Here is a 24877-nt window from a genome sequence, read left to right as displayed (position 1 = left end):
CGTCCTGCTTGGCCCTCGATTTTGGTCGCCGATAGCGCCAAGGTTTTGATATCAGAGCAATGTCAAACGCACAAGCCTCCCCAGACACTGCGTGTCCGCCTGCTGCTTGATCACGCGCTTTTGGCTAGAACTCGGTCTGTTCGCAGGCACACCGCGTAGGTAAGGTGTTCTTCTACAACCGTGCAGTCCGTCCTGCCTCGAATGCAACCTCAGGACATACTTCATCTGAGCACCGCCAACTTCACCTTCTCCGAAAGTCCAGCATCGGCTGCGTGCAACAGATAATCCATTATCCAGGTGCTCGCAACGGAAATAGACGACGCCTCCGATACCTCCGCCACGGGTAACGGTTCTGCTGGCGGCCAGACGCGCCCGATGGCTGCCCCTCAACCCCGGCAGCAAAACCTCAACCTTGGGGCAGCGGCTCCGGCGGCGGCTCGTAAGTTCCCCGACCTGCTCCAAATTTGGGTCTATATCGCCCTACTCCTGCCGCGATTCGTGATGGCCCAGTTCTTCGCCGGCGGAGAGCTGTCCCAGCGCGCTCCCTACGGCCTACCGGCCCAGGACTTTGCCGCCGCGATCGCCACTCCCGCCTCAACGGCGACATTCACCATCGCCGGCTATAACGTTTCGATCCCACCGGCAGGCCGGTTCGGTCAAGCAAGCATTGACGCCATCCCCGGTTGGTCCCTCACCGTCAGCGTGACCGGTAATGTGCCGCTGGCCAAGGCGTCTGAGGCCGCTCCTGTCGACAAGAGCCTTTACGTTGCTGCTACGGGCCTTTCGATCACACCGCCAGCCAACGTCCCGAAGCACAACACCACCGGCTGGCGTCTCTGCGCTACCGTGTTTACTGCCGGCCTCAGCTCGTTCGCCGTCGACCATGTCAGAAAAGACCGTGCCGGAATGGAGAAGGCAAACAATGGAACCTGCTCTGGTATTCTCCCTGATGCTTGCATCCGCCGTTTGCAGTTGACCTCAGTGATTGGAAGATAGGATCAGGGCGCAAGCTGTCAAGATCTGGATGTTCCTTTCGAGTGTGCAGCCTATTTTGCTGAGGATAGGGGCACTAGTTTTGGTGAGTGATTGGATCTTTGTTATTCTACTGATTTCTTCTCCAGTTCGGCTGGTGGTGATGGCTAACAGTACCTTGTAGAAATCAGCCCCATCGGACTCCCAGAGCTCCCCGATAGGCGGCTCACTTTCTTTTCCGCGGCCCTCGAGCCTGCGCAAAAGGGCAACAGGTCAGCACTGGCGAATGCTCAGCGTCGTGTTTGGCCTGTGCTGTTGGCATGGACATACTTTAATCAGAGTGGGATGGTGCAAGACAGCGCTGGATGGCTGTCATGTGCCACAGCGGGCGAGTCGAAGAGGCTGCCGCGTCGTAACGTCAGAGCAGTGTTGGACGCTGAACTTCGTATAGCGGTCCTATTGAGAGCAGTGTTGTTGATGTGGATTTTGATCATAAGCCTGGTCATACTTGGGCTATGGTGATGGTTCGGCTTGCATCTGGAAAACGAGAACAGGTAACCTGATATGTTGGGAATAGTAGATTGAACTAATGGTGAAAAGAGCAGAAAAGTCAAGTAGGCATTAGACTGTCACATCATACTGTCATAGACTTTATGATAATTCATTAATTAGCATTACCTTAACCTGGTTTTCGTCCAACCATTGGAACCCCAAGTTTGTACATTAAAACTGAGAGAAAGACGAGGGGTTCAGGAACCAAACAGCCCTGTCAATCCCCCAATCCCTCCAGAACGGTCCACTGCTTGGCCCATCAAGGTTCGCACCCAGACGGGACCCCGCTAAGAGCCCCGCAACGCCTCGACCAGGCACCGGTACCGAGCCAATTTTTTTTGGACTGCGATCCTCGACCGAAAGCAAGTATCCGGCTTATCGCGCCATTGCTGCAAATATGCATTCACTCATACGGCCCAACGCCTGGGTCGCGTTAAAACTCCCATCAGGAAGCACGAAGGTTCTCCAGATTACTTCTAATACGTAAGTACATCCGAGCCGCCTATCGCGCGCAAACCTGCACCCCCAAGATCACATGTTGACAGGGCATATTTGGCCCAGAACAATATCACTAGGAAAATACGGCGCCTTCCCATCCAATCTTGTTATCGGACGCCCATACCACCTCACCTTCGAGCTCCTGGATAAGCTGCCGGACGAGAGTTTTTCACGCCTCCGAGTTGTCACTAGCGACGAGCTTCACGCCGATGTCTTTGCCGAGGAAGGGGCATCCGACTGCGCTACGCCCGCGGCCGGTGCAAACGATACCGTAATATCTACGACAGACGGGGAAGAGTTCAGCTTAGTGGACGAGAAAGGCAATGTCATTGCGCGCTCAAACCACGAGGTCCTCGACGAGAATGCGCGGCAGACCCTGACGCAGGAGGAGATCGAGGAACTGAAGAGGGAGGGCAACAATGCTGGAAAGGATGTCATCGCGAAGTTGCTCCTCTCACACACGGCGCTGGATCAAAAAACGAGCTTCAGTCTGGCGAAGTACAAGCTCTTAAAGACCAAAAAATACATTCGGCGGTTCCAGGTCTTGCCGTTCGATGTGGCCAACCTCGCCCACTGGCAATTGGAAGAGAGGGATTCGAGCAAGATACTGGATTTAAGGGCTGAGATGATTGGGCTCGTCGGCTGCTGGGGGAATGTACACTTCGGAGGCGATGATGTGTTGCTCCCGGATCCAAAGGCCCCAACCGATGCAGGAGACGAGGCGTGTCTTCCCGTGGACGAGGATCTCTTACAAGGGAGGTGGCTTGTGGTCGACGATACCTGCGGGCTGTTGGTAGCGGCGATGGCCGAGAGGATGGGCGTCCTTTATGACGGCGAGGGGCCGGAGACGGAGAAGGCTGAAGAACAGAACGTTACTGCGACTGGGCCGACTCCCGCGGCCTCGGAAAAGCCACAGGAGACTCGGGCTCATGAACTGATCGTCCCCGAAACCACACAAAAGGACAGCGACACGGAAATGGCAGATGGGCCAGGCAACTCCCTGAAGCAACAGAACGACGGCAAACAGAAGCACCAAAAAACCCGCCCCTCTGACTTTGCGATCCCGTATTCGCAAAGCAACACAATCACGGTCATCCATTCAGCCAGTCAGCCCAATCTTTCGCTTCTGAATTATTGGGGATTCGACATCACGTCCCCCAACCACCCGCCCCATCCCCTGCTCAACCACCTGCTGAACCTCACCTGGCTGCAGCTGTTGAAACCGGAACTCGACACGTCGTACTCCACGCCGCCACTCACTGCATCGCCAGAAACTCTTGCATCATGGAAACCAAGTCGCAGGGGTAACTTTCACCGCAAGCGGAGGAGGTATGCCCGGATCCGGCACGTCGTCGACAACACCCGGACGGGAAATTTCTCGGGGCTCGTATGCGCGAGCACCATGGACCCCATCAGCATCCTCCGCCACACTCTCCCTCTCCTTGCCGGGGGCGCTCCGGTGGCGATCTACTCGCCGTCCGTGGAGTCTCTGGCCGCGCTGGCCGATTGTTTCAGCGTACCGCGCCGGACGGCGTGGGTCAGCGGAAGCGTGCCCGAAACCGATGGCCTGTCAAACGATGAGCTGGAGCGGTGGGAGGGCAACGAACGGTTCCCGCTCAACCCTACGTTGCTTCAGGGTGTGTCGATTCAAACGAGCCGCGCCCGCCGGTGGCAGGTGCTTCCCGGCAGGACACATCCGCTCATGACGGAACGGGGCGGTGCGGATGGCTTTGTGTTCACGGCGTGGCGGGCCAAGCCGGCGGAGGGCAAGGTTGCTGCCAAGGGGAAGTTCAAGCGGCGGAAGGTTGGCTCGGAGGCTGAAGTGGTCACTCCGACTCCTGCATAAGGGAGTAGTAGAGGAGGCATTACACGGTGGGGAAGTGGTGAGGCATCCTGGTTGCATCGACGTCAAAGATACCATGTATAAAGGAGGCGTGCGTCTTTTCGGAATCAAAAACGAGCATTTCCACCCTACGCCTGCCTGCGTTCTATCATGCAATTGTGATTGTTTTCCAGCCGACCCTTCCACCACATAAATCAAGCGCTTGACTCAAAGTCCCTTGCCCATAAACTTCCGCTTTGTGAAGCTCAACCACCACTTGCTCGGCTTGGCGTCGCCTTCGTCGTATACCCTCGCCAATAACCTCGTCGCCAGCTCCTGCCTGACCTGTGACATGTACTGTCGGAGGACCTCTGCGTCTTGCCTGTCGCGGGGCGCCTCATACATCTACACATTTCCACGCCGTCAGTATTCTGTCCACGCTCTCTCAAAGCCCATCCTATCATAGCGCCATACCTGATTCAAAGGCCACGCCGGGTCCCCGGGAATCGCAAAGTTCAGGTCCAACGCTAGGTTCGTCACGTCCTTGGTCGCATCACGCAGGTTGGCGGTCGGCTTGATCTTGGTTAGGCAGTCGGAGACGAACCAGATGCCGTAGACGAGCAGGCGGTCGGCGGGGCCCTGGATCTCGAAGTTGCGGAAGAAGGTGTTGGCCCGGAACAGCGCGAGGACCTCGTCCAGGATGTCGTAGCTCTCCGAGTTCGGGTCGGGCGACTCGTCCGCGGGCAGCGGCGGGTCCGGGAAGGGCAGCGGGTACACGGGGCCCCGGATCTTGGTGCGCAGCGGGAAGAGCGGGAAGTTGCCGACCAGCCGTGGGGCTGGTTCGGAGGTGTTGAAGACGGAGTTGTAGGCCTGCGACGTGTTGGTCGAGGAGGGGGTTCGGGTCAGCAATAACCCGGGAATGGGGGCATTGGAGCCTGGATGGAGTGGTAATTCCCAGCTGAGGTTTTTAGGACACGACTCACCGGCATCGTGGGCAGCACGCGCCTTGCCAAAGCTCCAGGCGTGGTTTTGGGGGGTTGAGGTGGGATGTCTTGTGCTCAGCTCAGCGCTCAGGAGCTCGATCGCAGCCTTGCGGGGTTGCTGGGGGCGGCTCAGGGCGGGCGGATACCAAAGCTGCTGCCAATCAACCCTGACGTCTTTCAGTGTGGTTGAGGGTCTTGGCACGGCCGGGCCTTTACGAATTCACGGCCTTGACTCAAATGTGTCATCACAGGCAGCCACACTTTGGCCACACCATCTGAAGAAAGTGGATCCTATTTTCTAGCATCTTATTGGACTGCATGTCAGCGGCTAAAACAATCCTGGGACCTCATGACACCGCGCCGTGATCCTTGCGAAACACTTCTGGCACCGCTCAACAATGTCTGTCTTCTCAAACATTACAGATGGTTGAGGCCCTCTGGGTTTGCAAATTTGAGCGAGGTGCAGTGAAAATCTCTTGTGCTCCTGTGGAATCGGAGCTTCCGAGACAAGGGCCGCAAAAGGTGCCAGCAGAGTGAATGTGGGTTCCTGATGTAGCTCAGAGACCATCGAAGTGGAACACGTCGGTGCCTAGCCTAATGGGGCGAGTGTCACGGGATTTCGCGTCTGGGCCGCGAAAAGCCAGGGGTCCAGATTGTTGGTGCATTTCCGGTTGCCACACCCACAGGCAGGACGGCGCAGAATGTGAGGGGGTCTTGGCTGCCCCCCGCTGGCCGCGTTGCTCTCTTAAACCCACGCATTTCTGCCCAGCCCTTCCCAAACCAGCCGGGGAGACACTTTTGCGCGCACAACGACTCTTCGACCAAAATACCGTCTTTTTCGCCCATTGAAGCACTGTGTGTTCCACGAATATTGTTCTGGAAACACCTGCTCTGGTTGAGCAACCACTGTTATTGTTTGCGATCCACATTCCAAACAATTAACCATATTTAACGTGACTATTGTGTTTGCGGGGCCAAATCGCGACAAGCCTTGTAACCCACCCCACCCAAGCAAGGCGACCGATCAGCCTTCTTCGATGCTCACAATTGAGTAAGTCGCACTTGCCTTCACTACATCACCGTCAAATCAAGCGAACACGAATCGCAAATTCGATTTCCGGCTTCAAGAGCCCCTGCCGCTAACGCGCGTCCCGACTTGACCTTAAGATCCTTGTTCAGCAGTAACTTTCTCGGTCAGCTGCGCGCCATCGTCCAAATGCCGCCTTCACGCGACAAGGCTGGCTCCCAGGAGCGCGGCCACCCCACCAAAACCGGCAATCAGAGCAACCCCAAACCGACAACGAGGCGACCATGCAGACGTCGCATTACGCGGGCCGAGCCGGGCTCCCTGTATGACATCCTGCATGACCATGCCGGCACTTCCCTCTATGTCGTCCCCATCTGCTGGACCGACCAGCATACCCGTCTCCTCGGGGCGCGCTTTCGCAAGCGCTCCGCCGTCGTCACCCCGGTCCCAGATATTGCCCATGGAGTGTGGCTTGAGCCATCCAAGATGGCGCAAACGTTGACTTCGGAGCTGCACACCCTGGTGCGGCAAGACGCGACATCGGCCAGGGCATTCTGCAAGATTCGCGCCATGAAGCATATCCTGTCGACTCTGTTCCCTGCGACATTGGCCCGCCCCAAGACTGGCGCCGAGCTGAACTTCTACTTCGGGCATCGCGTCTTCAGGAAAGTCGTCCGCATCCCTTGTGTCTGGAAGAGCCCGAGCAGTGTCGACACATCCTTCGATTCCTGTCCGACATTGCCCTCGACATCATTCAACGGCACACCGAAGACTGGTCGCGATCCGGGCATGCCGATGCTTGCCTACATCAACAAATCCCAGCTCGCCGCCATTCGCCAAAATCTCTACGGTGTGCTTCGTGGGCCTGGAGGCACGCCCAACGAGGTGGTCGGCAATCTGCAGCGACTCCGATCCAAGTTGCTGGTCCCAGAAAATGCCGACCACGACCCCTACATTGTCGCCATCCTCCTAGCCATGGCGCAAGCGCACTTCTACCGCGAATCACCATCGCGCTCCTCTTCGCAGTCCGGCTCCCAGGGTAAAGCAAAGTCCATTCGTATTACGCCGCCATTGTTTCGCGACATCAAAGTGCAGGTCATCACCCACGACGAGGGCAACGACAACAACCCCAACTTTGTCGTCTACACAGCGACCATCACAAAGAGCTTCTTGGACCGTTTCATGTTCCCCCACAAGGCGCCAAACGGCGAAACCGAGAAGGACTTGAAGGTTAGCATGGACATCTCCCAGACGCCAGTCAGCTTTTGGCCCATTCTCGGTCTGAAGGAACGCCTGTCCAAGGCTCTGGGCCGAGAGATCGCCGGGGACTCCATCTACGACGACCCGAACCACATTGGCCTTTGGGATCCGCTGCTGGAGCCACAGATTGAGCAACGCCCCGTCTACCACCCCGTCAGCCTCAAGCGGAGGCGTACAGACAGGGACCCATTGTCGCAGGTGTTGAACAGCAGCTTCGAGGAGGAACAGCCCAGCAGCTCGGACGACCGGCATGTGCACAGTCCCGCGACTAAGAGGCCGAGGACGACACGCCGGGTCAATAGCAGCACTTTGGAGGTGTGTTGAGCAGGGGCCCCGGGGTGATGAAAAGGTATTACGACTGGAATTTGGGATCTACTCCGTTTTGCTGTCTTCCATGACTTGCTTGCACAGTGAGGAATTGATGAATTCGGGTACATGAGGGCACGACGGGTCAGGCTATGGGATATGATGCATGGGATGGTGCCTTACGATACCCTTTTAGATACCCTTTTAGATACCCTTTTAGAGGGCTGGCTGGGTAACTGGGTAACGGTGTCTGGACGGCAGTGCCGAGGGTTTATGGCTACGAGAATGGGAGCTATCACCGGCGTGGGTATGGTCGGTCATCAGGATGCATCACACGAGGCGCTGGTTGGGTTGGCTTCCGGTTACAGATAAAACCCACACCCGAATCTTGACTTCAAAAATTCCCTCCTTCGTGAGTAGGCCGGTGCTACAGGGACGCTGGCCTGTGTAGCGGGTGTGCTGCCCTGTACTGGGGGTTGTACTTCCCTGTGCTGGGGGCGTGCTGGGGGCGTGCTCGGTGTACACGCCCGGGAGTATGTTCATCGGATCCCGGTTTAAGCATCCGCAGTAACAAGATTGGTGCCTCCTGCGAAGTTAACCGCGTAAGCCAAGCTGGACTGCAGGCCAGCGAGGGATGTGCCGCCCAGCTAATTAAGGCTACCAAGTAGGCACATCTACCTACCCAAACGAAGGATATCTTTTCGATTAAGTAGTTTCATTGTCTCATCCTTGCTAATCAGAATGTAACATGCGACCTTGTGAGTAAAGAAATGTTGGTAGGAAATTGATCTCGTTTTATCTCCGCCCCTATTCGCCCAAGCCTATATCTGAATACCTACGATACGTATCAGACGCCCCTTTGTTCCATACTGGAAGGTCTGTAGATGGCCATCGTGAGTGGTTTGATGGCTGTGGGGAGGGAGGGGAGCTTCAGCTGAGGGTTGCAAGTTACCATGATACGGGGATGGGGTGGTGGTGAGCTCCGAGGTATGTTCATGAAGAGGCTGACTGTTAATTAGCTCGAGGTGAAGCGGAAATTGATGGGCAGATTTCTCCTCCGACATAGAAGTAATGAATGGCTCGTTCGAGACAGATATGCGCCGGTTATGTGTATTGAATTTTGCACAGAGTGACAATGATTGAGAGTTGTTAAAAGGGATTATCAAGCTTCTCCCAACATCGGGTTATCATCGATGCCCAGTAAGGCCATCATACTCTCCCGACGTGGCGAGATACTTGGCCCTCCCGCTCGCCATGTGCCCCCACCCATGGTCCCCAGTCCTGTATCCTCCTTCCGCCGCACCTTGGGCTGTCGTGATTGCTATCAGAAGGCGTGGCGACGCCGTGTTGCCGGGGAGGTGGGGTTCAGGCAAATCTAAACTTTCCGTTCCGGTCGGGAATCCGGCACTGCATCGGGTGGTCAACGTGGCGATCGATGAGGATACAGGAGAAAACCCCGCGACGATGCAAGTACATACCACCGTACATACGCGGCCTTGGCAATGTCGGCGCCGCATGTCACCTAAACGGCGACGCCCGCTACCACGACCATCGGCACACGTAGGGATCGCATGAACGCGGCCCGGGCGCGGATCCGGTCGTCCGTTAATGCCGCTGACAGTTTGGCCGCGGCAATTGCCTCAGCGGTAGTGTTGGCTTTGGCGGTCCCGCCGGACCACTTGGAGTGAACAACGATGTTGTGAGCATCCTCGGACGCCGCTGAGGAGATTGAGCATCGTAAGAATCAACGCCATCTCAAGATGTAGGGGATTTGAATGTTCCTACCGTTCGGAAAGACTGTCAATTTGACAGAATGAATGCTAAGTGGAATTGTGTTGGTGTGGGGGTTGGCCATGGTGAAATGATTTGACCAGCAGACCACTGTTTAAGTAGACAGAGAGGAAGACTTTAGGCATGTGATAGCCTCTGCTTTTTTTCTGGTCCTGGCGATATTTCACGGTGATGGGTTTGTGTCGTGAGTGAGCGTTTATGCCGTGGTTCTGGAAATGGATGGCCGGTCGGTCGGCGTGCCAAACATGGCAGTCGCCCACCTTATATGCATGGTACAGAGATCCTATTCTTTTTCGTGCACGCACTGTGAAGGCTTTCTCGTCGCATCTATTCCTCCCCATACACCACTTTAAACTCCCTTGCTTGAGTACATCGGAGTCTTGAATAGAGGATCGACAGCTAAACACCGATCATTTAACATAGTTATTTTCTTCCGCGTGGAAGTACCGCCGTACCTGGCGGTTTCCTCCTCCGGAAATAGCAGAGTTTCTTGATGCCTCAGGCCCCAATATCCACAGCTCCACAACGTCCCAAACTCTGCGGTTCCTGCCTCAGGCTGTTACAAGTACGTATTTTTTTTCTGCCGGCATAAAGTCTTGGGACTCACGGTCCAAGAGAGGCAGCAGCAATCACCTGCCAGACAAAGTCGGAGCTCATTCCAAGCGAGTCGACGCAGCACTACCAGGGAAACACACCCAACTGCTGTACGATCATCTATCTCACAAGGAGGCTGCCAAACTTGCCCAGCTCAGAACAGGCATGGCAAGGCTCAACGGTTACCTCCACCGAATCGGAGTAGCACCGTCAGACCAGTGCGCATGTGGACAAGCAAAAGAGACAGTGGACCACTTCCTATTCCGATGCACAAAATGGACAGCGTACCGAAGAAAGATGCTCGAATGTACAGACACTCAGAGAAGCAATATTTCCTTCTATCTAGGAGGGAATCGCCGTCGGACAAGAACGACTGGACTCCTGACATGGCAGCCGTTCGCGCAACCATACGGTTCGCAATGGCGACGGGCCGACTCGACACGAACGAACCACAGGCCGACTAAATCACCTAACCCACCACACCCGACAACACCGACCCCCTCACCTCGTGACACAAATAGCAGGCACCGCTTCAGCCGCCGAAGATAGGACGTTGAACACTTGGAGAATCGCCTTCAAGCCAGCCTACTAACAGCCCTACTAAACCCACGAGAATCCGCAGAGAAATGGTAACTGTCGGAATATGAACTAGAATGAACTTTACGGGCTTCAAAGAGATTAGGACATATCTTGGGAAATGTATCGTCAGATTGTAATAGTTGCCCTTTCGGTTGACCCGCCGGGCGTTAATAAACTACCTACCTACCTACCTACGCCCTACTCATTTACGGGCTTCAAAGAGATTAGGACATATCTTGGGAAATGTATCGTCAGATTGTAATAGTTGCCCTTTCGGTTGACCCGCCGGGCGTTAATAAACTACCTACCTACCTACCTACGCCCTACTCACTCACCCCCTACTCACTCACCCAAGTTTCCTCACCCTTTTCGTTGTACCTTTGGAGAGTACCAGATTGGAGCGGCATATTTTTCCTGTTACAGCCAGTTGTCCTAAGCTTGCTCTGCTTCTCTCCCCACCTGGATTGCATCTATACGACTCGGTTTCACACCGCAAGGCTTCAAACTCAAAACTTCTATCGGCCGTGTTCAAGGACACAGAAGCCAGCACAGCCACCTTCCCAAGGGAGCTTACGAGACCCAGACAAACATCTCCTGATCTCCTCATCTCCGTGTCGCCTACTGTTACTAAAAGCGGCATAGGAATAGCCACCTCGAACCTTGCTGCAGAGGCGAAAGCTAATGAAAAGTTTGCCTCTGTCTCGTATAGGATGGATTCAGCCTTGCTCTCTCGTTGTTCTTGCGATAAGGGGTTGGGGTGAGACGGACTCAACAACCGTGGTCGCGACCGTCGTGGCGGGCGGCTTGCCGCCACGCGGTTGGGACGGGTTGACCAGCGCTGAGACTGGGTGTGCTACCCTCAATACGCTGGGGTATCAGCTCTCTATTCATCACATGTAGGGTGTTGTGGAGTTGCACTTTAGCCAGTTCCTACGCGTAGGGCAAGTCCTTCTCGCCGGCCAACCACAGAGATACCGTAATCATCTTGGTGTGACAGACAACGCAGACCGAGGTAGGTCACGAGGATGACGCCCTAGTTGCTTCGTAAGGACGTGAGAAGGACTTTCGGGCAGGGCAGCTCGAAGCCTAACCACGGCGTGAGAGGCGATACGAGCTCCTATTTTAGTAGAACTGGCGCTTTGCCCTCATGGATGGTCCAACAGTGCGTCAGACTATTGCCACCCCCTCTCCTAGTGCTTGGTCAGATTGGAATGCCTCACCCCTAGGAGACACGGCCCGTCAACAGCGATCGGCGGCGAGATAACGCTCATCTAGTATTGCAAGGCAGCAGCCAACCTCTTTTGTAGCCGAGCCAATAGACTTGAGGAGACCGATGAGGTAGCGTCGCACAGACTGATGATGACGGCCGACGTGGCTGGAAAAGTTGGCGATATCTCGTACATGAACCAGTCGGGGAGCGTTTTCGATCTATCCGCGGCGAGGAGGCTGACAACAGGAGGTGTGAGCTGCTTACAAGAGCGGGGTCGGGCTGTGTGGACTCGGATCACTCTCGTTCGCAGGGGTATCAGGCTGTCGAGAAGGGTAGAGCTAGGGAGCGAAAGGCGGGTAGGGGTGCTCAGGCATCACCAGGCAGTTTTTCGTCAAGGGGGCCTTGGGGCAGGCAACGGAAGACGCTGCGACGATGACTACTGCCCCAACAGGGCATCATAGGTGCCAGCGGCGCATTATGCGCATCTTCAAATCATTTCCTCTTAGCTAAAACGGGGAAACTACTTTCTCTTTAGACTATCAAGACCACCCTGAACGGCGAGGCAAAAGAGACTGCCGAATAGGGATATCGAGACGGCGGCCCTATTAGTGTCTTAGGAAACTGCCTCTTTAGGAATGCAGACGTTCGGACCGTAGCCAACGCAGGCCGAATTAAGATATAGTTAACTATGCCCTTTGTAGAAAACCAATATTTAGGGATGATTAAACCACGATTGGTAATATATCTGAAGACTACCAGCCGGTTATACCGTTCTGGAAGTCTTTACAGGCCATGAAACATGTCCCTTCCTGTTACGGAAACCAAAGAATAGTTCTATTTTCAGAGACACTTTCCCGAGGATGCCTTCCAGCGACCAGTGGGTCGATCCTTCTGAGTTGCTATAAGAGTCCTCATTCCCTCCCTCCTTCCCTCATTTCTAGCAGACATTCTTCCCTTCCGTAACCTCGTACACCATACAATTATCAATCCCCTCTTCACTATGGCTTTCCGATTCCAACAATACAATCCCCACACTGGAAAGTTTGATCGATCTCCTGGCAATATTTGCAGCAGAAACGGACCCAGTAGCAGGAAGGGGCCCAGCAGCAACAAGCCCCAGTTCAACATCCAGGTTCTGCCCATTAGTGCCGTCGGAGATGATGACAAGTCCATGCTATGCCCTGGCTCTCCAACCACGACGGAGGCCAACAGCGACCAAGGTACCGTATAATCTCTTAGCTTAGGCCATTGGCTAACTTACCTTAGGCAGTGAAACCGTCGGTAGCAGAGCTATCGCTGAGAACCGTCAGACGGAACCTCCTTTTGCGAGAGATAGTGAAGTGTTATGCAAAGACGTTGAAAAAGCTGCCAGTGGACCCGCTAGTAATACTCGTGAGTCCAGATCATCGGGTTGTGAATTCGATATTCTGACATTGTGCTCTAGCCGACAGTGTCGTAGGAGAACTTTCCGATGCAGTGGAGTCCCCGCACGACACGCATGACAGCTCTATTCGTTCTACAGAAGGAACACCTGACGCAGAGAGTCACTCCCCAAACGATGAAGGCTTGAAGCATTTTAAAAGCTTTCCCTCGCTGACGGCGTTCTCGCGGATCGCGTGGAACTCGGGAGCGTTGAAGCGCCTGATGGACCGTATCTCCGCGGCCAGGAGTCGGAGAACCGGGGCGAAGCTGATGTGGCTTTGCTAGACAACCCCGAAACGGCCCTGGCCGGCAAAGGTGACACCTTTCCGCCAGATCAATGGAAAGTCAGGGGAATTATTGGAGAGGAAGTCATGGGCGGAGTGCGGTACTATTTGGTCGATTGGGCACCGACGCTCGAGCCTGCATCCAATGTGTCCAAAGACTTGCTAGAGGCGTGGAAAAATCAGAAGGCTCGGATGCAGGCTAATACTAGGAAGACCACGAATCGGAGCAAAGTGGTAAACCGTCGGGGAGGAATGCGGAGAGGCTAGGTATGCAATTTTCTCCTATACATCGTCGTTTTAGCGCTTCAACTTATTGCTAACTTAGCTTCTTAACCAAGGTCGGTGGCTCTCTGCCTCTAAGTTTCAGAATAACAGGCCCTCTTTGTCTAGAATACATGAGAGATAGATTCATCTTTGACTATATATCCCACTACCTTTGTCTCTACATACCAATAATGTGTTGCTCTTGGATAAGCTTTGTGTTGTCTTCTTGTAGCCCGTGTGCCCCCTTCCCCCTTTCTCTCCTGAGTCGGGAGTCCTGACTGCGTTGTTGCACCAGATGGATGGATGGAATTTATTTCGCCCGGAGGCACTGGGCCTATAGGGCCTTAGCACGCTAACTACGTCCGGATCAAACCGTTTTGCCTTTAACTCGTCAAGCCCCCTACTTCTTCCCTCTTTCCCGCTGCACCAGACTTAACGACGTATAGCCTACTGTTGGGGGGACCACGTGACCACATGCCTTCCTTTCTCCAGACAGCCCAGCTTGCCTTGGGTTTCCTCTCCTCCTACAGCTTAGCTTTTCCACGAACCAAGAAAATCCACCCACAGTTTACTGTCTTCCTCTGTGTGTTCCCACACCTACACTTGTCAAGCCTATTAGCAGACTGCTCATTCCGAATAGATGGGTAGCGAGGTGGTGACCAACGCAACTAGAAAGAAAGACGCTAAGCCAACGACCGCTCCCCTAGCAGCATATCATAGGTCTTAGGGGAACACTAACTTCTCAATGTGGCATTCTGCCTAGGGGTTTTTAATGTTTTCTATTGCCCGTTTGAGCAATCTCGGCGATTTTCCTACAAGGGAAGTGGTGGTGGCTGACGTGACTGGAAAGAAAGATGCTAGGCTAATAGCGCTCCCTTTGCAGAACATCATGGGTGTTAAGGGAACGTTATAAGTGTCACGGTTATGGCCGCATGCAGGGTCCCGATGGGGGTGCGCGGGAAGCGCCCCCAGCCAATCATTAAGAATGGGTCCCAGACCAATTAGGAGAGGAACGGGGGGAACGGCTACCGTTCCCAAGGTTCCTATAAGGGAACGAGAGGAACGGCCACCGTTCCTCGCGTTCCCCAAGAAAGAGGTACGGAGATACCTAGGACATAGATAGTATATAGTCACTCGTTCTGGAGAGCTCTGGGAGTTCTCCAGTTAGCAATCACAACTACAGTTCGCTACAAGCTCGCAAGCCTACTGTTGAGACAAGTCTATTGTTGTGCACCCTTTGGCTGCACCGAACCCAAGCACCCTTGAGAGATTACCTTCAACCGAAGCTGAACCCTAACAGGACGGGTCGGAGACAGGTTCGTCACAAGTAGATCATATGACCACGAATGCTATCGCCGAGCAGTTTGGTACCATCTAGTTAGCAAGGGAAGCAGTTTTGGAGATGACACGGATGTCGCAATTATGCTCTGCGAGGTGGCAGGTTGGGTGTGATTGGTTATCCTACACCACCATCACTCATTCTCCGTTACTACACACCCCTCACACTCCAGATCCTTTGGCGGATGCCCCGGCACAGGAAGCGTGGTCGGCCCTACCCCCCGGGCATGCCGCCGCCACCGAGCGGCTGGGGTAGTAGGCATTGGCGATGCAAATGCATGCCACAGTGATCGGCCCAATCGTCGCCCTCCATGGCATCGCATCCGGGACCAGGAATCGTTCTCACGCGTCAGTTTTACAAAACTATCATCATCCAACGAACATCAAACGTTGTTGCGCATCTCATGTCTATCCGTCGCGGCGTTGTTAGTTAGTTTACGGGTTCGCGTAACGCGCTGCCGTCAGATCAAATTACAGATAAATCATTCCAATCAACTCAACTCAATTCAACTCAATTGCCTGGAGTCTCTCCGCGAAGCTGCACCTAGTAGCTCCCAGTAATGAACCCCTCGTGATAATAGCGGCCGACGTGTCGCGCCCAGTCGTAATTGACATCCAGGTCTCGGCGGCCAAGCAAGTCGGCCCGTTCATCGGGAAGCTCAATGTCGGGGACCAACCGCGCCATCTCCTGCCAGTCCTCGAGGGTAATCTCCCCGGCGTCCCCCCCTGGCTCAAACTCCTCCTCATCCGGAGACGGATCAGGCTCGTCAACCGTGCTGTAGTGGTCATCGGGGTGGTCGTGATGCTCGAGGCAGTAGTGATAGGCAGATGCATAGTTGTTGAACTGTCGATCATCAACCTGGCATAGATCTTCCGTCTGGCGGTGGGGATGGCTGAGTAGCAGCTTGACACGGCAGAAGTCGGAGTACTGCCGATGGGAGCGGACCGGCTTGTACCGGGGGTAATAATACAACACCCTAGGCATTGCAGGAGGCTGCCAGATCGCCCACCTCGCCGGATTCCGTGCCTTGAAGTTCCAGTCTTGCAGGAACTCGAAGTAGGAAAGCATAGGCGTGCGGTGAGAGACGTGTGGGAGAATCTTGCTGGCCATCTCTCTGTATGAGACCGTCGCCTCTTCGCCCTTGGCAGCGTATTTGGCGACGTAATTGACGACAGCAGAGAGAGACGTGCAGGGAGAGAAATCGATGTTTGCCAGCCACGCGATGATGACAGCCGGGTTGAAGCCGTTGAGAATAGCGTCATTGCGGGCACCGTCGTACATCCAGTAGTTTGGGTTCAGCGCCTTCGTGACGATGGCTTCTTGGTGCTCCGGCCGTGGGAAATAGAAGCGGCAGGCGAGCTCACCCTGAGGCGCTGGTGCTGGAGGCGCATCCGGGGGTTGCCGGGGAGTCTTCTTCTTCCGTAAGCAGTATGAGGTGTTGCAGTGGTGACGCTGGACGCGGTTGACGACCTTGGACAGCTGAGCGAAGCTCAGCTCACTGTCAACAGTGGGAATGGCGCGTAGCGGGTTGCTTTCGCCCGGCGGCATCTGCCGCCCAGCCTCCGGGTTGACGGCGTGGACGTGAATGCCCCAAAACTCAGCGAACTGCTGGCGGGCTGCTTCTGAAGTCATCTCAGGGAGCAGTGCTTCAAGTAACCAGTATAGGCCATGGCTGTGGGGACTGCCACGGCCTTGCCACTCGTATCGTTGCCATAGTTCAGTGAGATTGAACTTCTGCTTCATGACGAGCGTGGTGAACAGTTGCAGGCGGCGGTGAAAGTGGTAGGCTGCGATATGGGGATTATCGCGCAAATTGGCGACAGAGATGCGCATCCGCTGGAGCTCTTCAGCAGCCAGCCACTCCTCAAAGCGCGGCATGTGTTGATGAAGGCTTCGCCAGTGGTTATCTGCAGCACTGAAAGTAATGAAGGTACTAGGGCATTTGAGCGCGAAGGCCATGGCGAGCAGCTCCTGAAGCTTGACACCCCAGTAAGCTTTGGTGCCGCGGATACTGCCCGTCCATCTCACGATGGAGTCAAGAAGCCGTTTTCCGTCAGGGGTCTCATTGCGGAGCGCCTCCTTCAAAGTGTCGATATTGACTGGCTCGGGGTTGAGCTGCTCATGACGCTTCACGAAAAACGCGCTTCTGGCGCTGATCTGACGCCTCATCCGAATATTGAAGGCGACGAAGCGAAATCGGGGATGGCGCGCGAAGCGCCCGTCACGCCATTTCAGCGCATGCTGTAGATAGTCGCCATATTCGATACTGCGCTGCCGCGGGAGCACAAATTCAGCTTTGCCTTCGGGGTAAAGTGAGGGGAAGGCAAGAGAGAGAAGAGCTTGGGAGCGATTGAATTCGCTGAGGGGAGTGCTGCGAATCTCGGGGACGACGATATGGCCCTGAGCTGGTGGTGCTTCATCTGGAGGTGGAGATTGCCGCCGGGCTTGAAATTCCATGGGATTGTGGACCTGAGGCTCACCAGCAAGCTCAGCGCGCAACATATCAAGTTCTCGCTCGCTAACGACCATATTCGGTACAGCAGCCGCCTCCTGGTCATCAAAGTCAACATCTTCAATAGCATCCTCGAGGTTGACAGCAGCATCTTCAACTTCATGGATGGGAAGTTGGTCCATGAGATCGCCGTGCTCCGGGAGGGCTTGCAAGGCAGCTTGGTCCACCTCAATATCTCGATAGCCGGGGTGGTGGGCGCGCAAGAAAAGCAGCCACGCGGTGACGACCTTGCGGCGCACAACAAATTGACGACGAGTCTGGCGCTGGAGATGCTGGTGGTTTGCGGTGTTGGCAGGGCGTAAGATGATAACGTCAAGATCCCGCGCAAGGCACGGTAGCTGGCCATAGACCTTGCCCACGTCCCGCAAGAAATGCACGACGTGACCGCGATACTTGTATTGCGAACCGCGCACCGTCAGGACCTGAATATGGACATGGACGCGCGCGATAAGCATTTCCTCAACCGGGGTGAGCTCACCTAGTCTTGCCAGCTGAGGAGGGACGTCTCCGAAGTCAAGATTGTTGGCGGCTGAGTAGAAATAGGGAAGGGGAGGCTGGTCAGCTTGCTCACGGAGGTAGGGGAAGTCGCGACGCTGGCACGTGTGGCAGACAGCAACACCATTAAAGTCTCGTAGCTTCATGTCGAACCAGCGGTGCTGACACCGGCCGCAAAGCTCCATCTTGTCGTCCGTAAGCTGCTGGTGAAAGGATTCGATAAGCCGGGCATCCTCCGGAGTTACCGCAATTGTATCCAGCGGCGTCACCCCCGGCTCAAACGGAGGATCGGGTGCTGTGAGATCGCGAGCAGGTATAGGCCGCACTGAAAGCGGGCGTCCTCTCGCAGGACGTGGAGGCAACTGGAAGGGGGGGATGAGGCTGGAGGGAGGCTGGCTTGAGGAGAAGTTGTTGGGGACGTCGTCACCGTCATATTGAGACGAGTGGACCGACGACCGGCCCGACGGCAAGAAGCTCCCACTAGAGTGACCCTGCCGCACCTCCGGTGTGACGAGCGGCGGGCCACCGGCTCCCGGTGTGGTGGGAGCGGGGCGCGATGAAGCAAGCTGGGAGAGAGACGGCGACGAAGACGAAGAAGGCTTTGCCCGTAGCTGAGCTAGGGTAGGTGTGAGGCTAGTCTCAGCTCCGCCCCGTCGCTCAGTACGGTGCCGCCGTTGGATATCAGTTTGCTCTTTGCGAGCTTGTGCCGTTGGGGGACTGTCGCCTGAGTGCTGGCCACGGCGAAAGAAAGCGGTTGCTGTAGTTGCTGCGGAGGTAATGCGACTGAAGTCTCGATCTCGTCGCCGTAGCGGCGACGGTGACGGTGCCGCTACAGGCGTAGGAGACTGGGGAGACGTCGCTGCTATAGCTGCGGGATGGGCTGTAGCCCTCCTTTCGGACAGCCGCAACGGTAGACTTGCAAGCGGCGTGCCAAGTTCAACACGAATTTCATCTAGAGCCAAAGGCGTGACTGGGCGATGAGGAGCTTCTCGTGGCTGGCTGGGCGTAATTGCAGCTACTGCTTGGGACCGCTTGGGTGTCGCGGGTGGCTGCTGGGAAAGCGACGAAGATCTGGGAGGGACGACTGCTTGAGAACTTGAGGGATTGGAGGATGGAGCAGCCGCAACTTCGAAGCTTCGTCGTAGATAGTCCACGCGTGCAAGCTGGGAATAGCCTCATAGTTAGCTCAGTGGCGTGACGAAGTGGGAGTAAGGAACAACTTCTTGACGGCGCGTAGCGGCTTTGTCGTCACGGCAACTAGTACAGCTTCCAACCAACCCGCCCTTCTTACCATAGAACATGCTGACAGGTCTTCGGGTATTGCATCTAGGGCAAATCATGGTGCTGGGGCCAGCAATGGTGTCGCCAGCCCCGTTGCCGCGGTTGCCACTATCGCCACTTCTACCGGGCGCGTCTGCAGCCCCCACGCCCGCCATCTTGCTGGAAATGAGCTAAAAAGTTGCCAGAAGCTGGCGCAATTGACGAGCTATCGTTTCATTAGGTGCTGCGCGATGATTCTGTCATTCTGGGATGGTGCGATTGCCAATGGTGATGCGAATTGGTTGTTTTGATGGTGGGGAGCTTGTTTGGCGGGGCATGAAGCCGACGTCATTGCAGGCTTTGCTATATCCCGTGCCGCCGGGCCGGCGCTTTTGCATGCGGTCTGATTCGGGCCGCTCACCAAGTGCCGTCAGCCAATCGCCCCGTCGGGAAAGGTGGGTTTAACAATTTCAGCCAATCAGCGTACAGGAATTAACTGTCTGGACCTGTATAGAACCCCCATCCGCCACACCTACACACAGCCACCTCCGCTCGCTAAGGCTCGCTACGGGGGCTGTTGCTTCGGTGTGGCTCCTGGGTGAACAAGAGATGCGGGTGCTAGGGTTGGGGTTATGTATTGGGAAATCACGTGTCACAGTCCCGCACGTCAATGTTTATTTCCCCATGCTGTCACAGCACAGACATGAACCCAAAGGGGCGGCCAAGGCGGCGGCCGCAGCCGGGCGCGACTTCAATAGTCAATCGCTAAAACAGCCAACCGGAAGGTTAACTATCACTGCCAAGAATTGGATACAGTATCGCGGTGACAAAGTGATTGTCACCATCGACAAAACAGGTTCACCAATGAACCATGAGAATCGTTATTAGTGACAATCTCATCTGGGCCATCTTCGTCGTTTGGATTCAACAGGTCGGCTACTGCTAGTGGTTGTTGCCCGGGTGTGTGGTCGCCATCTGTGGTCTGAATCTTCTAGGGGAGTTGTCTGGGCATGGCGTTCGCGGGTGGGTGCGGCTGGTGGGGTGCAGTTGGTGGCGCGTGGGGGCCACAAACAAACTCCGGGTAAAGTGGATACGGCCGATCTGATTGGTTGAAACGCGTTAGAATAAGTGGGTACTGGCCCAAATAGGCTCACAACGACTCTCTCCCCGGCGCAGCCGTTTTGCAGTGCAGTGGGCGGCATCTTGAATTGACTTGTCGAAATTGTGGCTTTTTAAGGTCGACTGGGCTGGGCTGGCTGATCTGGCTGATTTGCGCGCCCTGTCGAAAACGACGAAAATCAACAGAATCAGCAAAACCCTAGCATGTAGGCGATTTTTTCGATCGGTGGTTTGCACTGCAATCAACTGGGCTAAGCCAGTTGAGTGGGTGTAGGGGAAAGACGTTGAAAGAAGTGTTGGAAAAGTGCCCGGTGGAAGTGGAAGGATTCAGTCCCTGTACAGATGATCCTACCAAAAGAATTGACCCACCGCCTTCCGGGTTCCAGTGGTTCTGCTTGGCAGAAAAAGGCCCATAGCCGGGCACTGACAGTTTAACGGGCGGTGAGCCAATACTTTTGGTAGGATCATCTGTAACTACCTAGTTATCAATCACAACTACACTTCGCTACAAAGTCTACTACGCACTGTTGAGACATCCTTGTTGCACACCCTTTGGCAGTTTGGCTGCACTTAACTTCAACCCCCTCTAGAGGAACACTTCAATCGAGGGGCCTGACAGGCCTATTTGCCACATATACCCTCCTATCACCCCTAGCCCCCAATCTCCAAGTCCCAGCTCTGCTCACACCGAGTCTTGGCCCGTTCCACTTCTCGGCCCCAACGTCACCTTCGGGGATGTCGCGGAACCAATAGTTGCAAAGTAACCCTTCCATGGTCCCTGCCATGGTCCCTTACATGGCCTAGACTTGCAACTATTGATTATGCGACATCCCCGAAGGCGACGTTGGGGCCGAGAAGTGGAACGGACCAAGAGTGAGCAAGAGGAAACATGGACTGCGAGAAGAGTGAACTTAGTGTTGATAATTATTAGTTAGCTGTTTTTGGCATGAATTCAGCCTATAAATAAAGACCGCTCGCCACTGTCTTTGCCTCGTTGGTCCTTCTTCACCACGAACTCGCCATCCATCCGGCAACTGTTCTCACTTTCACACTAGACTTCCTGGATCTTTCAAGCGCAAGATGAAGGCCTCGGTGCTCTCCAAAGTGGCTGTTGCCACAGCGTACTTTTTTGCAACCGCCGTGAGGTAAGTACCTAATCATCCGGGCTAGTTAAGCACCTATATCCCCGAGAAATCCCATGATCTAATGTTCATACCCCCAAAGCGCTCCTCTGGCCTCTGAGACTGCTCTGGCCTCTGAGAAACGTGCATTCAACCTCTGCGAGGACTCTACCTTTGTCGACGAGTCTTCAGGTGGCTCTCCTCTCGCCTCGGACTGTGAGCAGATGTGGCGGAACAACAACAAGTGGCCGTTCCACGAGCTGACCTTAGGGGTCGAGCGAAGGCTTCTGGAATGGGGTACGTGTGCCTTCAGCGCCACAGCTGTCGCGACCCCGATCCTGGATAATATCTGGTGGACCAACATAGGCGATGAGGATATAACCGACCTGGTCCGCGACTCCATCAGCAAATTCACCCGCAATGGCAGGGTTGGCGCCAGAGGAAGAGCTCAATGCTATGAGGACACTGCCATTGACTGGAGGATTCACCACACCTAGCCGGCAGGGCCGCAAACATGAACCAAAAAGAGGGACTCCTGTTGGCTATGCCTACGATTCAAAACCTGGTTGTCGTTCCTTTACAGTCCGACAATGAGAGTCGAATAGCAATAATACATCAGATACCCACCTGATTCCGTACTTTCCGAGAGATCATGCTTGGCTATAGTCGCGTAGTCTCTAAACACATAACGCCCCGGGTCTCGAGGTCCCAACCTGGGCTGGTTGTCCACTAACCCCCCTCTCCCCCCCCCCCCCCGCCCCCCCGCGCCCGCGCGCAAGCGACCTCAACCTCCCATCCTTAACCCATCCAAAAAGGTTACTCCCACCTCCATCCAGGTTCAGCGCCTACTTGGCGTCTCCAATCACCATCCCCAGAAACTCCCTTGAGAACCTGTCCGCCACCCCCCTCATCCCGTTAGCCATCATCCCATCCACCCTCACACTTAGAACTACACGCAGCCTTTACCTCGTCTCGGACGCAGGCCAACACATTCCTCTCATTCGGCCCATTCACAGTCGCCCTCCCCCTCTGTACATGCGCAAACCCAGCCCTTACATAGACACGCACCCCATCGCTCTATCTTTATCTCCGCACCCGGCGATCGTTTGCGCATTTCCGCTTTCGGCTTTTCTAAAAGATCAAGACATGCCCCCGGGACCCTGGTTACCCGTGGGTTCGTGGCCAGCGAGCATGGGAGCGTGGCTGACTCTGCTACATGCGTGCGAGCGCGAAGTGTGCCTTTTGGTTTCTCTCTCTCGAACTCAGATTACAGCTCCGGAGGAGTCTCGCCCTTGCTGATGAGGATGGAGGGTTAGAGGTAACGGAAAGTAAATCTTAAATTAGGTTTCAAACTGTGGAGTACATCCTGGGAAACCCTACTTCGACAGCACAACTACCGTGTCTCTTTGCAACAATTGCAGGCGGACTAATCAAATACCTGGTGGATGCTACACAACCCAATGCGCTGTTCCTCGTTCCATCCCGATCAACCCTACCGCTTGCCCACAGACTCACTTAAGACTGCATGCACGAGGTCGGCGATCGTTGCCACGAGCTTATCAAACCTGTCACGTGTAAGGGGGCGCTTTTGATTCGCCGCATCTGCTCCGATACTCCAGGAGCGGGACGTCGCCGCCCGCTGCGCAAGAGGATAAAACGACTTACCAAGGTGGCCTGAGGCAGTCTGATTACTCATCCTTTCCAGCAGGAATCGTGGCTGTTGGTTTCCAACACATCCAGGGGTCAGGGGTTTTTTTCCTTCTTTTGGAGTTAGCGGTTGCGATGGCTGCCTGCTTTGGCCGCTGGCAATCCTGGATTGTGCTGTCGCCGCCAGTTGGCTGCGCGTTAAGCCACTTCTAGCTCTGATGGTCAAATCTGGGGCGCGAGAGCTGTTTCCGGCGCGCCAGCCCGTTCTGGCTTCCCCCGCACTGAGCCCCACATGTGGTGCTTCGTTCCACAAATTGTGGTACGGATGGAGACGTGTTGCTTTCTGCTGTACGAGTAGTCAGGAGCAAGTTTTGGCGCTTGTCTTGCTAGCAATTTTACGACCGAACAGCGGACATGGGCTACTGTGTACATGGTGTTAGACGGAATTGAGTAGGCGGTGTAACAGCACGATTGTTTAGGAAGGCGGTGACATGCGAAGAGGCCGTAGAGCTTTTGAGAGATCATCTTGACCGCTTGCATCTGTACTTGATTTGGCCCCTTCAAGCTCACCGCCTTAGGAGGGTTCTTGCTATTCGCTGTTCACACATACCTTTCTCACCGTGTAGCTCACCATTTAGCTCACCAACTTGCCTACCGCCTTGCCTACCGCCTTGCCTACCGCCTGGCTTACGGCTAGTATAAAGGCGGATATCTGAGGGGTTCGCAGCTGTTGGGAAATTACTGGGCTAGCTGCCAATCACCTCCAGCAGGAGGAGACAGCGGGACGGGAGTTCCGCAGGAGAGCGCCGAGGGAGCGGCCGTCTGCGGCGGAGATTCGTCCTGTTCCACTTGCCATTGCGGACAGTCTCACCGCTTACGCATCATCAAGCCAGCCCACATTTCTTATTAACCGCCTTCAGTGGGCAGACCATTGAAGTCACTGCTGGGGCCGAGTCAGATTCTCGTATCCATACACAGCAGAGTAGGCAGCTATCGCAATGGCCTTGGAGAACTTGCCGGCCAGCGTTTGCCACAGGCATATCACCATCTGCCACGGGATAGTCCCGTGACGTGTTGTAGATGAGGATACAGGTTAGAGCTAGCTGGCGCCTCAGCGCTACAAGCCGTGATGTAGGGCTCGTGAGGCATGGCCGGTGTGTGGGGCTCACCTACAGGGTGTGCTACCACGAATATGCAAAGATACCCTACCTTTCAGCCTGTCGCCCGTGATACCATCGTCTCCAAAAACCAGTAAGCACTAACTCGCCTTTGAAAGGAAGAGAAAACAACAGCTGAACCATGATTGTAAATCGAGGGCGAGGTTGAAAATCCTTCGGCAAAGTAGGTGCAATAACTGAGATGTCCTTCGCAATCGCTCACCATCACCCTCTCAGCCAACTTCGCGCCCTATCATTCATGGAGGACATAACTACCGATTAGTAAACCCCTTGTCTACCCATCAGAAATATGTTATCTATCTGACAATAATTGATGATCCTTGATTCCGAATATGCTGGCGTTTACAGTGATCTGCAAGATACTCAACGCCTGCGACGATCCCTGAGCATCTCTCGTACGGACAATGAAACGGTTCATCCTTCTGCTTGGCGTGATGGCTGCAGATGTGTCTAATCAAACCATCTATGTCGTCCATACGTCCGCACAGTGGGTAGACCAGTCGAGCACTCATTCGAGTAACGATGTCTTTGGTGCCTGGGAACGTTATAAGACTGGATGATCGAGAGCTAACCCGTTTGGACCTTATACGTGCCTGCTCGTGAGGACGTATAGGATTTGAGGCAGGCGCAGGCTTTTGGGAG

The 24877-nt window shown here is 54.9% G+C and overlaps 9 protein-coding genes across 9 annotated transcripts; 5 read left to right on the top strand and 4 right to left on the bottom strand.

Moving 5' to 3' along the window:
• The first annotated feature begins 267 nt into the window (after window positions 1–267).
• On the top strand, window positions 268–1157 carry F5144DRAFT_211397 (uncharacterized protein). Its single transcript, XM_066783037.1, has one exon. It carries the CDS (start codon window positions 376–378, stop codon window positions 994–996), a length of 621 nt encoding a protein of 206 aa, XP_066645621.1. The 5' UTR covers window positions 268–375; the 3' UTR covers window positions 997–1157.
• A 592-nt stretch (window positions 1158–1749) lies between these two features.
• F5144DRAFT_531614 (Gcd10p family-domain-containing protein) lies at window positions 1750–3955 on the top strand. The gene is made up of 2 exons (XM_066786944.1): window positions 1750–2007; window positions 2086–3955. The coding sequence occupies exons 1-2, from the start codon at window positions 1922–1924 to the stop codon at window positions 3866–3868; spliced, it is 1869 nt and encodes a 622-aa protein (XP_066645620.1). The 5' UTR covers window positions 1750–1921; the 3' UTR covers window positions 3869–3955.
• Window positions 3956–5054, bottom strand: F5144DRAFT_570264 (actin-related protein 2/3 complex subunit 3). Its single transcript, XM_066788752.1, has 3 exons — window positions 4828–5054; window positions 4319–4714; window positions 3956–4249 (listed from the first exon to the last, which is right to left on the bottom strand). The coding sequence occupies exons 1-3, from the start codon at window positions 4831–4833 to the stop codon at window positions 4073–4075; spliced, it is 579 nt and encodes a 192-aa protein (XP_066645619.1). The 5' UTR covers window positions 4834–5054; the 3' UTR covers window positions 3956–4072.
• Window positions 5055–5864: 810 nt separating this feature from the next.
• F5144DRAFT_592236 (uncharacterized protein) lies at window positions 5865–7438 on the top strand (the record flags this gene model as incomplete). Its single annotated transcript, XM_066790346.1, has 2 exons — window positions 5865–5878; window positions 6010–7438. The coding sequence occupies 2 exons, from the start codon at window positions 5865–5867 to the stop codon at window positions 7436–7438; spliced, it is 1443 nt and encodes a 480-aa protein (XP_066645618.1).
• A 1504-nt stretch (window positions 7439–8942) lies between these two features.
• Window positions 8943–9275, bottom strand: F5144DRAFT_601998 (uncharacterized protein; the record flags this gene model as incomplete). Its single annotated transcript, XM_066791180.1, has 2 exons — window positions 8943–9139; window positions 9206–9275. The coding sequence occupies 2 exons, from the start codon at window positions 9273–9275 to the stop codon at window positions 8943–8945; spliced, it is 267 nt and encodes an 88-aa protein (XP_066645617.1).
• Window positions 9276–12594: 3319 nt separating this feature from the next.
• On the top strand, window positions 12595–13567 carry F5144DRAFT_601997 (uncharacterized protein; the record flags this gene model as incomplete). Its single annotated transcript, XM_066791179.1, has 4 exons — window positions 12595–12814; window positions 12861–12986; window positions 13039–13245; window positions 13302–13567. The coding sequence occupies 4 exons, from the start codon at window positions 12595–12597 to the stop codon at window positions 13565–13567; spliced, it is 819 nt and encodes a 272-aa protein (XP_066645616.1).
• A 4252-nt stretch (window positions 13568–17819) lies between these two features.
• On the bottom strand, window positions 17820–18203 carry F5144DRAFT_459623 (uncharacterized protein; the record flags this gene model as incomplete). The annotated part of the gene is made up of 1 exon (XM_066784971.1): window positions 17820–18203. A coding segment is annotated over one exon (384 nt), but the record flags the coding sequence as incomplete, so codon positions are not given.
• A 788-nt stretch (window positions 18204–18991) lies between these two features.
• F5144DRAFT_211113 (uncharacterized protein) lies at window positions 18992–19491 on the bottom strand. The gene has a single exon (XM_066783034.1). It carries the CDS (start codon window positions 19344–19346, stop codon window positions 19092–19094), a length of 255 nt encoding a protein of 84 aa, XP_066645614.1. The 5' UTR covers window positions 19347–19491; the 3' UTR covers window positions 18992–19091.
• Window positions 19492–21112: 1621 nt separating this feature from the next.
• F5144DRAFT_570246 (putative necrosis-inducing factor-domain-containing protein) lies at window positions 21113–22038 on the top strand. Its single transcript, XM_066788751.1, has 3 exons — window positions 21113–21162; window positions 21221–21434; window positions 21514–22038. Exons 2-3 carry the CDS (start codon window positions 21370–21372, stop codon window positions 21905–21907), a joined length of 459 nt encoding a protein of 152 aa, XP_066645613.1. The 5' UTR covers window positions 21113–21162; window positions 21221–21369; the 3' UTR covers window positions 21908–22038.
• Window positions 22039–24877: the final 2839 nt, after the last annotated feature.

This window comes from Chaetomium tenue (assembly GCF_020726465.1).
Source record: "Chaetomium tenue strain MPI-SDFR-AT-0079 chromosome Unknown F5144scaffold_3, whole genome shotgun sequence".
Taxonomy (NCBI): Eukaryota; Fungi; Ascomycota; class Sordariomycetes; order Sordariales; family Chaetomiaceae; genus Chaetomium; species Chaetomium tenue.
Note: the sequence above shows the minus strand (reverse complement) of the source record. Positions and strands in the feature narration are given on the sequence as shown.